This window comes from Papaver somniferum, chromosome 9, assembly GCF_003573695.1.
Source record: "Papaver somniferum cultivar HN1 chromosome 9, ASM357369v1, whole genome shotgun sequence".
NCBI classification, from domain to species: Eukaryota; Viridiplantae; Streptophyta; class Magnoliopsida; order Ranunculales; family Papaveraceae; genus Papaver; species Papaver somniferum.
This window is the reverse complement of record NC_039366.1, coordinates 123,369-141,112: the sequence shown is the minus strand read 5'-3', so window position 1 is coordinate 141,112 and position 17,744 is coordinate 123,369. Positions and strand designations below refer to the sequence as shown.

Sequence of the window (17,744 nt, the reverse complement as noted above, 5' to 3'; positions counted from 1 at the left end):
TCAACACCCCAGACTAAGGGCCCCCTACCACCAGAGGAAACATCGTCCAATCTTAGTCACAAGGAAGGCGAAGTCGGTCATCTCGTCCCGATTTGAGAGGATCCACATCTAAAAGAATAGCTTTGGATGGAGCAGAGAGGGTATTCCGGACAAGCTCGATACCCCACTACTGATACTTTGTCGTTCTCGTAAACCTAGCGGAATAATTAGCCACGAAAGAATCCACATTATAGTCGCGGGAATCGTACCCCTCAGCCACTGACGGAACTTGCGAAGTGTCGTTCTCTAAGCGATAACTAAAGTCGTTGGAGATGCGAATTGCATTACCATAAAGTTGGAAAACCCCACACCGGAGTCTATTCAGAATCTCTAGGAAGACGGGGTTAGAAGGGTTGTATATAGAAAAAAATAACCCGGCTCTTAACTGACCGACGGTGACGATCAGCTTGTCTACAGACCAAGTGTCGGATTGAATCCACCTGTAGTTCAGTTCCATGTATTGAGTTGCATAAATAGGAGGAGCCACTGAACAATCTACGGCAGGGGTCAAGGTTAAACCCATCTTCTGAAAATCATCTTGGAATTCATGAAAAGTTTTGAGTGGAGTAGGAGTTGAAACTTTCTTGGGGGCCATGAAGACAAAAAAGAAAAGAGAGCAAAAAAAAACTGAAGGAAGAGAGAAGGTAACAATGGCAGAAGCAGAAGCCGGAGCAGTAACGACTCGAATGCAAAGCAAAGAAGAAAAGGGAAGAAGCACCCAAACCTAGTTCAACGAGGAATTTATAGTATAATTCACCGGCAAAGGCAGGTGGTCGACACGTTTGAGGAATCCTAACCGATAACAGCCGGTTACCAAGAGAATGTGGCCACGTGGAAGCAAGAAGGTGAGAACGTGGCAGCCAAGGGATTTCGAACGGTTCTTATTCCGTCCTCACGAGACTCGAACAGAATAAGAAAAGGCAAAATGTAGGTACGAAAAATAGGCTCGCCACGTGGTCGCATAGGAAGACACGAAATGGGACTGACGAATCCCATTAAAAGATTCTGCATCGTTCCTCAGGATCCCAATCAGTGACTTGTCAAATGAAAGTCTGAACCACCTTCTCGACGATCAAACGACACAAAGTAATAAAGCTTATACACAAGAAAGCGTCCTAAAGCGAAATAATTTACGAAGAGGGCCAAAAACATTAAGGAACAATTGGAGTACCCAACAAGATAACAGTCGCGAAATCAGGCAGGCGAAGTAAGGATTACTTAACCGAAAAGTTAATCTGCGAAGTCAGTAAATTGTCGAACAAGAAAGGAGACAGCTGTCCCGATAAACTCCCAAAGTTGTCAGCGAAAGAAAGGGAAAAACTTTGTGGAAAATGGTCTGGTCGAAGTATAAAGCGCCTCCACGAGAACCTGGCAACGGTTAGGCGAAATATAATGAGCTGTATTCCATTATAGTTGGATGGTTTATAAATAAAGACCCTTGGACAATGTAAAGGGGGTGGAGATTTTCGGTAAAGGGTGCCTTGCTTAGAGTATGAGATTAGGGTTTCCTGGTATCCAAAACTTGTATTTTCACTCCCTTAATTTTTTTTTTCTTTTTTTTTTTTGCAAAAAACTCACTATGAGCATTTTAATAAAAAGGCAACCAAAGAGAATGAGTGGTTGACCAATAAAAATTTTCTTATCCAAAATATGTGTTATGTCTTAAATCTTGTTTGTTTCCTATTTTGGGTGTGCTACTGGATTTGGGGTAATTACATTTCAATTCAAAGATGTTTGAGTTTCCAGATTCAATTTAATTGTCTTTGTATCATTAGTTTGATTCTGATCGGATATGTGACAAGTACTAAGTTTCTAAATAAAATACTATGATCTTTTTGACCTTCCCAGAGTGTATTTGTTTGTCACATTTGACCAAGATCATGTTTTGTCGGACTCAATGGTCATATCAGCCTGAGTGAGCAAGTCCATGGAATTCTGTAAGACCTTCTGGGTAACTTCTGCAAATCAGTCCAACATCCGAGTCACTAAGCTGAGAACAGACCCGAGTCAGATGTTAGGCACTTGAGTTATCAAGCAACAAAAACCCTTCAATTTTGAGGTGATCAAAATGGGATTGGAACTATAGTTGCAGGTCTGGGGGATGTGAACTATAGGAATATGTGAACCACCACAGGTACCCTCACTGCAAACATGCTGAGAAACAAAAAAGAAATACCCGCCCCCTCTTGCAAATCCACCAACTAGGAGTGGTTCAAGTGTCCAATTTGCCGCAGTCCAAAAGTCACAAAGTGTCAATGCCAACGAATTTTCCCTCCTGCATGTGACCATGTCAAAATTCCAGGTGGCTTCTTGGTTTTTGGTTTAACGATTTAACTAATTCATGTATTTGTATTTACAAAGAAATGTGGGAAACAATTCTGAAGATCAAGCATTCAAGCGTATGGATGTGCACATCACTACCAGTAGTCATGTTAGACTGGCAAACAAAGATGTCCAACTGGAGTACAGTTTGTTAAGGTACGTTCGAAATGAATCATTCATCATCCATTTTGATTTTTTACGAACATATCATTCACTTATGAGAAAGTCTAGCAAGATAATTTTTGTGTCATGTTGTAAAGCTTACAGACACATCTGCACGTAGCCGATAATCTTATTATGTTCTTTTTCTTGTAAAAAAACTACCAAACTCGTTTAGCCAGTTGGCCATGTGCTTCGGTGGACTTTCCTTATCACCTTTGTCGACGTACAACCAAATGGATCATGATAGGATTCTAATCATTGATAGATACTAGATATATAATATAATGAACGTTTGTTAGATTTCTTTGTTTATTCTTTTCTTTTTAAAATGATTTTGTTAGAAATTTCAGTAGGAATCTATAAAACATTATCTATTTTGTCGACATTGTTGTTACATTATCTATTATCCGGGTGTTAAGTACTTAGGATGCATTCATAGGTTACGTTACAGGATGTCTGCAACTAAAATCGAAATTAACGCTCGTTAGTTTGGGTACACAAAATTTCCACATATCCAAAGCCTTCTCTAGATATAGATAATTCACTTTCTAATACTATATTGCATGATCTTAAAATAGTATGGTGGTTGTACTTTGGACTTTAATGGGAGAGGCTGAGAGGGGAACTCCTGCCTCAAAGATAAGGGCATTTGGTTATTGTGATAACATTTCATATTTCCTTTGTCAACAATCATTTGGCGGTTGTACTTTGGACATCTACATGATCTGTTCAGGAAAGCCAATAGTACTTGTAATTAGTCGGACCAACGATATACTCCATATAAGTACTTCCAGCGGTCTTTAACTACATTCACCAGTTTTATCTGTTTCTATCATCATCTCGAACTCACTGTCTCCTTCTCTTCTCTCTGTATCTAAGTATAACCTAAAATGGTTAAGATAATCAGCTTATTTTCTTTTAAACTTGTCGTAGTTTTCCTTACCATGATTCCATCATGCGCAAATGCAATTATATTTAATGTTCAAAATTTTGGAGCAAAAGCAAATAATAATGGAAGGGATTCGACAAAAGCCTTCTTGCAAGCATGGTCTTTAGCTTGCAGTTCTACAGCACCTGCGATGATGTGGATACCTCGTGGAACTTATTTGGTTAACACAATAGCTTTTAATGGTGCTTGTAAAAGTGCAAGAGTTACGGTTCGGATCGATGGTAAAATTCAGGCGCCTCCTAGCAGTTATTGGGAAATTTGGAATTACGGGAACTGGATTTTGTTTCAAGGCATCAATGGTTTAACCGTCAATGGTGGGATTCTAGATGCACGTGGATCTCCGTTTTGGATTTGTAGGAGAGCTAGTGCGGATTGTCCGCAAGGCGCTACGGTATGTACAAAAAAATCCTGTACGAAATCCAGTCAAGTGTTTGTGAATTTGAATATGATATGCAGAAAGTTTGACATGGCTTTTCAATATCTTTGCACAAAATTGTTTAAAAAGACCAAAATCAACAATTCGTGGGTGAAAAGGACGTTTAGATTTTGATACTGTTTAAACTGACAAAAATTTAAAAATAGCCAGGATATAAACAGTTTCATCCTGCCCATTTTAAAATACTTTTTTCTTATTTTTAATTTACATGAGGATGCATCCAGTTTCATTCTTGCTATTTTTTAAGTTTAAGTCAGGATGAATCCAGTTTCATCCTTGCTATTTTTTCGGTGTCCGTTTCACCCATTCAAATTTTTACTCGTCCATTTCAACCATGTTTTAAATATATTTGGACAAATGACCCATTTTTCGACATCTTTATATGCAGTCGTTGTCGTTCAACAATGTTAAAAATGGCATCATCAGCGGTGTTGTGTCTATTGATAGCCAAAAGGCTCATATGGCTATCAATGGTTGCAAAAGCATGAAGATTAGAAAAGTGACTCTTATTGCGCCCAGTCAGAGCCCAAACACAGATGGTATAGACATAGAATCATCAACTGGTATAAAAATCCTTGATTCAAGCATCAAAACAGGTGATGATTGTATTGCAATAGGTCCTGGCACCAAAAGTCTGTTGGTTCAACGCATAGCATGTGGACCGAGACACGGAATAAGGTACGCCAATATGCATGGTTATGCATGTTCAATTAAACACATGCGTCATTTTGTTAACTGACTTGGACTGCATTCATGAATGCAGTATTGGGAGCCTGGCTAGAAGTCCGAATGAAGCAGGGGTGGAAGGAATTAAAGTAAAGGATGTAACCTTCACTGGATCGGATAATGGATTACGGATTAAAACATGGCCGAAACCAAGTGATGGTTTCGTAAAGAACGTTCTTTATCAAAATATCGTTATGAATAATGTTCGGAACCCAATCATTATTGATCAGATTTATTGCCCCGGTACCAAGGGCTGCTCTGACCAGGTAAGAACTAATAATATCTGAGTAACAATATTCAGTTCTGGTAGATGTGGATTCTGATTTCAATTTCATAAATGAATTCGCCTAACTTGTTTTGTATCAGAATTCGGGACTCAAGATCAGTGGGGTAACGTACCTAAACGTAACTGGAACATCAGCAACACCAATTGCCATTAGCTTCCATTGCAGTGCAACTACCCCGTGCGACGGAATCAAATTATACAATGTTAATCTCACTTATTCAAAGCAACCTGCCAAGTCATATTGTTTCAGCGCCCTCGGAACATCCTCAGCGGGACAACCCACTCCTGGAAGTTGCTTCTAGTCTAATTTTTTGTTCCGAGTGGACCACATTGTTTTAGTCTTTGCTGTTGTGTATATAGCTAGATTTTGTGCCCGTGCAACCATTTTTTTTCTTTTAACCATATTTTATATGTTCTGAATGAATTTTTGTCCATATATTTTTAAAACATGGTTCTAATGGACGAGTAAAAATTAGTATCAAAAAAATAGTAAAAATAAAAATGAATTCATCCTGGTTTAAACTTAAAAAGAGTGAGGATGAAACTCGATGCATCTTGATGTAAATTAAAAATAAGAAAAAGTATTTGAAAATGGGTAGGATGAAACTGTTTACATGCTGACTATTTTTACATTCTCGTCCATTTAAACAGTATTAAATTTTGCATGTCTTTTTCACTCAGGAATTATTGATTTTGATCTTTTTAACCAATTTTGTGAATTTTTTATTAGTTGTCGTGAGGTTTCTCCCTGCCACGTCGCGATATATTTTTGATTTGGTATGGCTCGGCTTCGCCTCGCCCCGTCCTGATAGATTTTTGATTTGGTATTGCAGCGCTTCGCCCCGCCATGTCGCGATACATTCCTAAAATATGGTACATCCTATTAGGGATTCATCAGTCGACCCCGAAGGCCAAGAGAGGTAGAATGCAGTCAGCACAATAGCCTAACATATTGTTTTCTACATCCACCCTTATTCCTACTCCATATTAAAATTTATCCTTTTGGCCCTACACAGAAATGATGCAAGGGCTAGTATCAAGCTTGTTTACAACCATATATTCACTACTACAACGTCGTAGAGCGTACGTTTTACATATGTGCAAACATGAATGCCAGTCCCGAAATACCATCGAAGCGGAAAAATTGAAATCCACTTACCAAAGGCAAAAATAAATTAAAAAATCACTAAATATTGTGAAATTGGTTGAACAGTGTTCCAAAGTGTGTCGCAAAGAATCCATGCAACACACCAGGTGAGGCGCAAGGATGGACAGAATGCCGAATACATATTTTACACCTGTTAGTTTTATTTAAATCTATTAAAGGTTGGCTTACAAGATGAAAGTAGTTAACACTTCAAGACTTCGCACACTGTTAGACTTGGGATTCACCGACTACATGAATTTGAGTCATTTCCTTGCATAAAGTTGCAACCATTAAACACCCTTAACAAAGATGGCAACAAATTAATCACTTCAAAATGTAAGCATCATGTCCAGAATTTCCAGTCCTTTCTAAACTGACACCCAACTGTCACGTTAACAATATAAAAGTCAAAACTTCTACCATTACTGTTGCACGACTGCCAAAACGTAACCTTGAAGATGCACTTGATATTTTCAACTTTAGTAGTGACAAAGCCAAAAAAAGTGAACAACTAGTTTTAGAGATAACCCAGTAACCCTCCAACCAAATATTCAAGTCCTTGATCTTCAATCAGGTGAGCGGTCATTTGTAAAACGATGGTTAAACTGACAACCAGACTTCACCATAAGCTAATCCATGGCTTAAGCTATGATCAACAAATATGACCACCATAATTAGAGACCAGTAACCTGCTGTTTGGGTATTTATGACGTGCTACCCTGCACTACTTCATTCTTTAAAAACATATATTTCAAATCTACTAGTCAAGACATGAAAAATAAAATAACATATATATATATGTATGCATTTTGACTGAAAGTTTCTTGATAAAAAGTCAAAGACTTACTTCCCTAGAAACCAAACATTAAGCCAAACAAAAACAAAAAACCATCTTGATATCCGCGGCTTAAAAAGGACACCTAGTGCATCCAAGGCATACAGTTCCAGATCGAGTTCTTGAATAGGCAAGCAGGGAGATTAAAAATAGCTAAAAAGAGACAAAATGACTTCCTAAGTTGGAAATTCAAAGCTCACTTTTAAGTATCTATCCAAGAGGGCGCTGGAAGTGTTTTTGGCATACGCGTTAGCTCAAAAGGAAGGAACATACATGTCTGTTATCCAAGAAGAGGACTTCAAAGCTTCTGGTTTGCAGATTAAACCCCTGAACCCAGCGCTCGCAACCCAGCAATACAACATTGCGGTCTATAGGACTGAAACCTAAAACTTGGATTATTGCAACTTCGCCCATCCGAGAACGCAGTCCTATTACGATATCGCCTACTGAAATATCCTTGTGCAATATTTTCAATTTGATCTCATTGAGCACCCAAACACTCACAGTCGTTCCCCTTTCTGTCTCTTTAGTTTTAGCGTAAAGGTCCCATCCTTCTGACTCCGCAATACATCTATTGAAGTTACAACTATCAGCATTATGAAACGCCCCATCTGGCAAATTAATCAAACTACATTGATGTCCATTTCCAGTGTTCTGATCGAGATTGTAAACTAACATTCTATTTGACCCTTGTCTCCAAAACAAGACAGAATTAAGGATAACAGCATTGTTAAAGAGATGCCCCTGCACATCATTTTCACCACAAGAAACTTGAAAACTTTGCCATACACCAAACTAAGAAGAAAAAATATCAAGATTAAACTTCTTCGAAGGCCTATAAAATCTAGGGATACGTACAACCTTATAACAACTTCCGTATGACGACGAATACTCACCGAATATACCAGAAAAATCGAATCCAGGTTGCGGTGGCGATGGAAGTGAAACCCATGTCGGAGCAAGTGGATTACAGACATGATACCTCTTCTCATTAACTGAACAAACTGAACAGCAAAGTACCAAACCATTACTAGAACCTAACAAGTTCAACTGAGCTCCTTGAAACGGTTTCTGATTCATAAGAAACTTAAAAGTGAATAAATGTTCATTTCTAAACATAAACTCTGAATATAAATCAGGATACGTGTTTCCGAATTTCAAAGGGTTTTCATCAGAATCGTGGTCAGTAATTGTATGATAATGAATCCATGGAAGAGATAGTAACAAGAGTATTTAGTTTTCACTTCTGTGTATATGATCTGCACACAATCTTTATTTGTTTCGGTGGTTGTGATCTCCACACATGTGTGGCTACTGTTGTTTTCTTGTTAGAATCTGTGTGTATTTATTACTTTGTACGGATTCTTGTTGTGTAATGAAGAATTCCGTTTCTCTTTTACTCTGTGTTACTAAGATATCAGACACCAAAACGATCTAATCTTCCATTCTTCTGCTCGATTCTGATCTTGCTCTTCTCTTTCAATCTTCATCTTCATCATCTTTCTATCTTATCTCAAATTCTAGTTTCTTTTCATCACAAACATTCAATTCTTTTTGATTTTTTCTCTAGATCTACTTTTTCCACATATTTCATCTTGATATCTTCTTGAGTTCTTGAAATTCTTTGATCTTTTTAATGGAAAATCCAACGGTCCCTCTTGCTCGTCAACCGGTTGTTCCTAGGAATTCGTTGCTTGTTGCTCTTAATGTCAGCGTTCTTGAACCGGGTACGCGTTTACCCTTCTTGCCTTCGGAAAGAGTTCCTTCGACGACTTTCAAGTATAGTGAGTTCTGGCAAGATGAGTTCCTTACTATTCGCGGTTTTTTGAACCATATGGTGGAAAATGCCCGTTGTAGACCCACTCCTGAGGTTTTGGAAAAGCATCCAATGTTGATAAATCCTCCTGCAACTAAGCGAAAATCGCCTGGTAACGTGGACAGTCCCCAGGTGAAGGAACAGAGGACGAAGAACCGCGATGGTGGATTCCGGTCTGTTTTGACAGACCCGACGACTCCCGTATCTTTCAACTCCTCCAATATTCAGGTAGGTGTTGCCTCTTTGCTGTTTAACTAAAAAGTGTAAATTTTTATTTCGTTTCTGAATATTTGCATCTTGTTTGCACCAGGGTTTCGGTAGTGTTAACGCCTTTACTGCACTTGCTCGTTGTCAGGAGACTATAACTCTTTCAAAAGAGGTCGGCAGTGTTGAGCCCTCTCGTGATAGGGAAGAGTCATAGAAAGAGAAGAGTTCAGAAGATGAAGGCAGTTCTTCTGACAGCGGCACTGGATCTTCTTCGGGAAGTGGTTTGGTAAGTCTTGCACATGTTTTGTTCCTTCTCTTCTTTTTTTTTTTGAAGAAAAACGTCTAACTCAAGATTCCAGGAAGAATCTGAGGAAAGGTCTGATTCTGGAGACAATTCTGAGATAGAGTTTCGTGAAGATTTGCCTTGAACTGTGACTGTTACTGGAGCCTTGTAGATGGAAGTTGATCAAATGAAGAGCATGAACACGACTCGAACAGCGGAGGATGTTCTGATGACCGTTAATGCAAGCGTGGGAGAGAACCCTTCGCCAGTCGTGGGTCTGGTTACAGGTGCCAATTTCGATCCCCCGTACTTGGTTCCTTACCCAGGTCATGTGCTGGTCGGAGGCTTCAATGTGCTAGCTAAGTACGAGGTGTTGTATACCAAGATCTGGGAAAGACATGTACACATTGCCACGCCCAGGAACTCCTACAACCAGCTCGTACAACCAGATCACTGAGAAATTCTTAAGAACTTACATGTACAACAAGGCCGTCAATGCAGGGATGAACAAGCTCTTCTAGTTAGCGGTCGCATACAAAGAAACCATCAGGGAGTATGCTGATAGGTGGCATAAAATCTGTCAAGCAATAGGGAATGTGGATCCAGTAGTCAGTATCAATTGTTACAAGTGGATATTGGATAGGATGAGCCCACTGTTTGTTGAGATTCATGGAAGTGTCCCCATGACAGAAGGAGACCTTCGAGTAGTCATCGAAAAGCACGCCAGGTTGGAGGAAATCCAGCGGGAAAATCCAAGGGCCAGACGCAAAGATATTATCGGACTAATTCGGTGGAACAAGCCAGCGGAACCAAAAGAGGCAACCCGGCCGAATGTTCCAACTAAGATAAGAGAGGACGAAGGTACGATCGTCGACGTGATGATCGGAAATTCGAAGATCAAGTTTTTAGGAAGCTGAACACCAACTACACTCGTATCTTAAGGGAGATTAAGGATCGACAAAAACCTAGAATGGCCTTGGTCCAAAGGAAAGCAGCCACCCAGGTCCTAGAAATCAAGAGATTACTGTCAGTACCACTGCTTCAATGGGTATCAGACCGAAAAGTGCAAGAACCTCAAAATAATGATCCAAAAGCTGATTGACGCCGGAGACCTCAAGCAATATGTTCAGAAGGAAGCAACAAATGATAGAACAAAACGAAGCAAGCAAGTACAACTACCTGAGGGTAACCGAATGCTCAATACAATTTCATGCTCCGAACCTAACGGTCCCTCATTGACTGCCTAGATAGGGAAAAGATTGAGAAAGCAATTTGAGGACTATTGCGAGCTGTATAAAATCGATGGAGTCGAAGTTGAAGAACACGAACAATGGATGAATGCACGAATGACATTTGATGTTGAAGATGTCAAGGAAGACATGGAGGACCACAACGATCCTTTGGTTCTGACGTTACCAGTAGCAGGGTGCAACATCAAGAAGATTCTGATTGACGGAGGGAGTTCAGTCAACGTTCTGTTTTATGATACGTTCAAACGAATGGAACTGAATGATGAGCAACTGATGTCTTCTTACAATACCATATATGGATTCAAAGACGCACCAACGAAGCCTCTAGGAGACATTGTGTTAGAAGTAAATGCAGGCCTGATGAAAGTCAATATACGATTCAGCGTGGTAGATGCTCCTTTTTCTTACAACGCCATCATTGTCCGAAGATAGGTGCACAAACTCAAAGGGGTGGCAACAACATATCACCAGTACCTTAGTTTCCCGACACCCGAAGGGGTAATGGAAATTAAGGGAGATCAGGTCACTGCTCGGCAATGTCAGGCCCTACAGAACCAACTCAATAATGAACAAGATGAGCAGTGAAAGTCCCGAAGGAGCAGAAACAAAGCAGCTTCCAAGGACAAGGCGATCTACCAGTACCTTGAAGAAACCTCAGGCAAAAGTCTAACGAAGGATAACAATGTCCTAACTACCGAAGCATGCACCTCAGCATCTAAGGGGGCTAAAGAGCCTACCAAATAGAAATTAAAGAACATTCCTCTCGTAGGAGAACCAAAACCCACATTCACGTCGGTTGAACCCTCCAAAGAGATAAACATAGGAACGGAAGAGAACCCAAAGATGATCAAGATAGGAACCCTAATGGAAAAGGATCGGGAAGAAGCCGTAATCAAGCTGCTTAAGGATTATGCAGACATTTTTGCATGGAAACTAGGCAACATGCCCGAGATCTATCCGTAGATCATACAACACAAACTTCGGATAAAGCCAGGCACGAACCCCTTCAGGTAGAAGATGCGCAATATAGCGCCAGAATACCATCATACGGTCCAAAAGGATCTAACCAAACTAATGGAGGCAGGATTCATCAAGAAAGTCATATACCCTACCTGGATTTCGAACATGGTCATCGTACCGAAAAATAACGGAGGGGTAAGGATATGCATCGACTTCACCAATCTCAACAAAGCCTGCCCGAAGGATAGCTACCCGCTCCCCAGCATCGATCTGCTAGTAGAGGCAGTGGAAGGTCATGAAGAGTTATCTTTCATGGATGGATATTCAGGTTACAACCAAATAGCTCTGGCAGAAGAAGATCAACAACACACAGTATTCTTCACTCCTCACGGACTTTACTGCTTCACACGCATGCCGTCCGGACTAAGGAATGCAGGGGAAAATACCAGAGGATGGTTGATGCAATCTTCAAACCATGGATTGGGACAACTTTAGAAGTCTACGTTGATTACATGCTCGTCAAGAGTAAGATACGCAAAGATCACCATCAATACCTAAGAGATATCTTCGATGCCATGAGGAAATACAACATGAAAGTGAATCCAGAAAAATGTACATTCGGCGTCATGTTAGGAAAGTTCCTCAGATATCTAGTGACAAAGAGGGGCATCAAAGTCGATCCTGCTAAGATCCGGGCCATTGTGGAAATGTCGTCCCCAAAGAACTTGAAAGAAGTTCAAAAGCTTAACGGATCCCTGACAGTATTGGGAAGATTCATTGCTAGATCGTCAGACAAATTCAAGCACTTCTTCAACATCATCAAGAAAGGGAGTAAGTTTGCATGGACATCTGAATGCGAAGAATCCTTCCAGAAGATTAAAGAGTACCTGGCCACGATCCCGATCCTACAGAAGCCCGATCCCGATGAGGTGCTGGCCCTGTACATAGCAGCGACCGAGGACGCATTCAGCTCAGTACTGGTCAAAACCAACACGAAGGTCGAGCAAGCAATCTACTAGGTAAGCAAGACTCTCAACCCGGAAGAAATAAACTATACGAAAATTGAACAACTCATATTGGCATTAATATGGGCAACCCAAAAGCTGAGAACCAATTTCTTGACTCATTATGTTCGTGTCCCATGTAAAGCGCCGCCGGAAGTTGTTCTCAAAAATGCTGGGAAAGTAGGAAGGATAGAAAAATGGAATACTCATCTTGATCAATTCAATATTATCCACGAGATCCAAACTTCCCAAAAGTCACAAGCCTTGGAAAATTTATTAGCGGACTTACCTCTGGATAATGACGAAGAAGTGAAGGACATACCAGAGCAATGTGTGGGTAAAATACCCGACAACCACGTGTCATCATCTCAAGGGATGAATACGTGACATGATGATAAGGTAGGAGCATTGAATCATCCTATAAAAAGGAGAAATTGTCTTAGTCGAGGCAACTACACGAGCATCACATGAATGACGCGTGTAAGTAAAGGTCTAATCTACTCAGACGGTCAAGTCTAAAAAGCATGACCGGATTTAATGAAGAAAGCATGACCGGATTTAATGAAGGATAAGAACAAGACGTGGGGAGATCTGCATCGTGACGGAAGACTCGGACTATCTATACTACTACCTAAAGGTGATAGAGCACGAGGTTCTCCATACAAGAGCAGCACGAAGCGAAGGAGAACCAGACTACTCGGAGGAAGAACCAGACTAGCCATCACGAGGGATAGTATAGAGCCAGTCCGAGGTATCCAGGACGATGGAAGACAGCTCATCGAACTCGGACGATCAGACCACCACGAGTTTATTTTGCCTATAAATACCGGTCCATGTAGAAGGAGATGGAAAACTTATGTAATCTTAGATGGTATTTCTACAGAGAATTCCTGAGAGAGATCTAGATAGAGAAAAAGTGAGAAATCTAGAAGAGATTTGTAACTCTTTCAACGGTAAGACCTTATAATCAATAAGAAAACATCTTCTTTCCCGTGGACGTAGGTCTTCATGGACGAACCACGTTATATGCTTGTGTCAATCTTTACATTTCATACTCTTTACATCTTGTTCATAGTTGAATCTTATATGTTTTAGTAGTTTTTAGTATTTCATTTCACTTGGATGTAGTCATCAAAAAAGATGCAACTACATTTTGGCGCTAAAAACAGGGAGGTATGAAGATCTAATCTACCTCCCTAATAACATCTCTATATTGTTTTCATAATCTCCATGAGAAAAGTTTTTTCACACTACAAAGTAGATTTCTGTTGAGATGAATGAGTAGAGCTCGGACTCAAACATGATCTTCACGGTCTGAGAAGTCCAGAAGAACCTAAAGATTAACAGATCTGCGTTTTTTACTGATTTTCTTTAAGATTTCTTGTTATTTCAAAGATTTTTTATACCTTCCTCAAGGAGCTCAGGAGAGTTGTATATCGGAGTAAATATGAAGTTCCAAAGACTTCGGTGCTCAAACGATCTCCACCATGAGAGAGCCGGGAAGAAATACTAGTCAGTAAACTACATGAGGGAGATATCACCTTATGAGACTTGAAAAGACAAATTTTATGATGTTTTTCATCAAACTCAACAAAGTCCAAGATCTCCTTCTTAAGAACCTAAATCTAAGTAAAGGGGAAGGATTAACGAGTACATAATCATTCATCAAACCCAAAGTTTGTTCAAAATCAAAAGCTAAAAGATGATGAGAAATAATTCCTAGAATGGGAAAATATGCTCAATCGTCATAATTTGATTTTTTCCCTAAAGAGGTATAACGTGTTGAAAGACGTATTTCTCTCGAAAAGAGAGAACTGATAAAACACCTTTTCTTCATCATTAACATCTCGTGCAAAGGGGGAATGTTTTGACGTTTTCACATGTCTCCAAAATATGCTGCAAAGTCTTCTTGTACTAAACTGACAAGTCTGAACTATGACTTAGTAATTGCATGTGACCTCCAAACCTAGGGTCCCACTTTTCTGAAGAAAAGGAAAATTAAGTGTTATTGCATAGATTGCAGGGAAGGTAATGGTGACGCGACGATCTACTCGCAGGAGCCAAGGAGAAAACGGTGGAGACCAATCAGAAGGACTCGACGACATGGAGCCAGGCGAGGCCCTGATAAATCGCGAAGTCCCAGGAGAGGGACAACCCGATGACCAGTATCGGGAAGGACTAGCTGATAATTCTAGATCTGAAGGCGAGGGAAACCCCTTCGAGATGCATGATGACGTCCATCTGACTCAACCAGGAGGGTTGAATCGTTTGCCAAGGCAAACAACGAACAATGAGGCCAAGAAGGGAAACCCTTCAGACCTCGGCGATGCCAAAGCTACCATCGCGGCCATCCTGAAAGCCAAAGAAGCTTAGGGTGAGAGAATGGAGAAACTAGAAAGAAGAAACATAAGGCTTGAGCGGAGAAACCGCAAGCTTAAGCGAAAAGAAAAAAAGAAGGTTCCAGTCGCTGCTGTCAAGGAGGTCCCAGAGGAGGAAAACCCCTTTGAAAATTTACAAGATGACGAACGAGTTAACATCTCTGACACCTCCAATGAGGAAACAGCCGATCGATTCCCCAAGGGAAGCAGCGGTATACTCGACCGCGGGGATAGCTCATCCAAGGGATCGTCGGATATTGATCCCAAACATCGGCGAGACAAAGACCAGATCCAAGAAGTTAAAACCAGCTGTGAGGCCGAGAACCTCGCAGTTCCAAACCCCAAGCGAGGGGATACCTCAAGGTCAACTCGTTCTAAGATTATATCGTATGCCTAACAATCAGGCGATGACTCAGGGAGATAAAGGCATCACTATCATGAACCATCTTTCTCGACCGAGAGAGCTCTGGGAAGAAAAAAGAAGGCCGAAACAAGGAGAAACGATGACCAACTTCAGGCCTGACTCAACCGGATTGAAGCAATGTACAGAGAAGCTACAGGAAAGCAGGAGAGCAAGAAGCTGGCGGTAGTCATGCAAGAAGAATGACAATCCCCCTTCTCCGAGAATCTGTTAATATTACCATTTCCAAAGAAATGTTCTCTACCAATGTTCAGGTCCCCGTTCAACGGAATAGGAGACGCAATTGAGCATCTTAGAACTTATCGCATGACGCTAACCCAATGGGACCATTATGACGTGGTACTGTGTAAATTTTTCCCTGCCAGCCTGAGGGATGAATCCCTAACGTGGTTTAATAACCTGCCCAAGGGATCAGTTGAATCGTTCGAGCACCTATCCGAGCTATTTTTAGAAATGTACATTCACAATAGCAGGGTCCGACAAGAGGTCGACACGCTGTTCCAAATGTCCCGAGGTCCAAATGAGTCACTCCGCACCCTGGTGACACGGTGGAGGAAGTTATGTGCTGAGATCGGAAGGGTCCCTAAGGAATATGCGATCTTGGGATTTAAAAATAGTCTCCGAAAGACATATCCTCTCTTTGTCCGCGTGTATGAAACTACGCCAAAGAACTTGGGAAAACTAAGAGAAATCCATGAGGATTATGTATCCTTGGAGGAACTCCAAGACGGAACTTACTACAAAATGGCAAAAGGAACTAATAGAGGAGCAAATATGGTAGAGCCACATAACCCATAGGCGCCAGCCTAAGGAGCGGGGAGATCCAACAACGGATCAACCCAGTTTGACAAGCATCGGTCTGAAGGATGGAAAGGGCGAGAACAGGCCCAACAAAAGAAGGGAAAGTTCGTAGACCCAGTCTACACGAAGCTAAACACCCCCATATCCGAGATCCTCAAAAAGATTGATGGACAACATAAAATCACTTATCCATGGAACAGAGGTCAGTATCCAGAGCGAACTAAAACTAGAACTGACTTCTGCGAGTTCCATCAATTCCACAGCCAGATGACAGAGTCGTGCAGAGACCTCAAGGAAATGGTGCAAGAAATGATCAATGAGAGGAAACTCCAAGAATACATCGTGCAACCAACAACTCCACCTACCACTGGTGGAACCCATACATCGTGTAGATATCCCCCGCGAGGCACAATACTTAGGGTGTAATACTATATCGCACTCGGCGATTACCACACCTACACGAGAAGGAAACACTACTGGACGAATTCACAAACGAAACTTCTAGGGAAACGAAGTTTTCAGTGTTTCCAGAGAACCCCCGATTCAGGGATGGATGAAATTACCCATTATCTTTTCAGCCTCGGAGGCCCCTAATGGAGGACGAAGCCATAACGATCCAATAATGGTCACGATGGCCATTGCACTCCCTAAGCACGAAGGCGAGGGAGGAAAACCTAAAGTGCTACCATGGGCAATGCCCAAAATCTTAATTAATGGAGGTAGTTCAGTTGAGATTTTATTCTATGACACATTCAAACAAATGGGTCTTAAGGACGAGTGTCTCATACCCTCCACTTATAACATATTTGGCAATTCCACTTTGTCCTAAGGGGCGAGGTGACATTAGAAATCCGGGTGGGAAAAATCCTCACCCTAACCACTTTCTGTGTGGTAGATGTACTATCACCATACACAGCCATTGTCGGGCGATCCTGGGTCCACAGGATCAAAGGGGTGGCCTCGACTTACCATCAAAGGCTCAGATTCCCTACGCCTGATGGAGTGGCAGAGATCATTGGAGACTCGGGCGAGGCGAAATATTGTTACAAACTGGAGGTTCAGAATGGTGAGGAAAAAGTAAACTCAACCAGAGCAAATAAGAAGAGAGCTAAGAATGCCAAGAAACTGGCAGAGATCGATGCCTATATAGCTAGCACCAACGAGGCAAGACGTTCAATCGATGAACCCATAATGGAGGAAAACCCCCCATTGGACTCGCCCAGGGGACGCATACAGAATCTTTCCGACATAGGAGAACTCAAATCGAATTTCTCGGCCTCGGAGCCGACCAAAGAGGTAAATATCCGAACACCGAAAATTCGGGTATGGTAAAAGTAGGAACACTCCTCAGCAAGGAAGAGGAAGAGAAGCTAATACAAGTGTTGAAGGAATATTCCGATGTGTTTGCATGGTTCATGGAAGACATGCCAAGAAAAGACCCAGAAGTATGATGTCATCACCTCAAAATCGACCCAAAGCACAAGCCCATGCGGCAAAAGATACGCAAGGTGGCATCAGAATACCACGAAGCTATCCAAAAGGAGCTAAAGAATATGGAAGCCTCAGGGGTAATACGTGAAGTACAATATCCGACATGAATATCTAACATGGTAATAGTACCCAAAAAGAATATGGGAGTAAGAATTTGTATCGACTTTAGCTATCTTAATAAGGCATGTCCAAAGGACAGCTTCCTACTCCTAACATTGACCAACTCGTAGA

The 17,744-nt window shown here is 41.2% G+C and overlaps 1 protein-coding gene across 1 annotated transcript; it reads left to right on the top strand.

The window, feature by feature from the left end:
• The first annotated feature begins 2,380 nt into the window (after positions 1-2,380).
• LOC113309829 (polygalacturonase-like) lies at positions 2,381-5,222 on the top strand. The gene is made up of 6 exons (XM_026558342.1): positions 2,381-2,517; positions 3,102-3,307; positions 3,457-3,863; positions 4,297-4,586; positions 4,672-4,900; positions 5,001-5,222. Exons 1-6 carry the CDS (start codon positions 2,381-2,383, stop codon positions 5,220-5,222), a joined length of 1,491 nt encoding a protein of 496 aa, XP_026414127.1.
• The last annotated feature ends 12,522 nt before the right edge of the window (positions 5,223-17,744 follow it).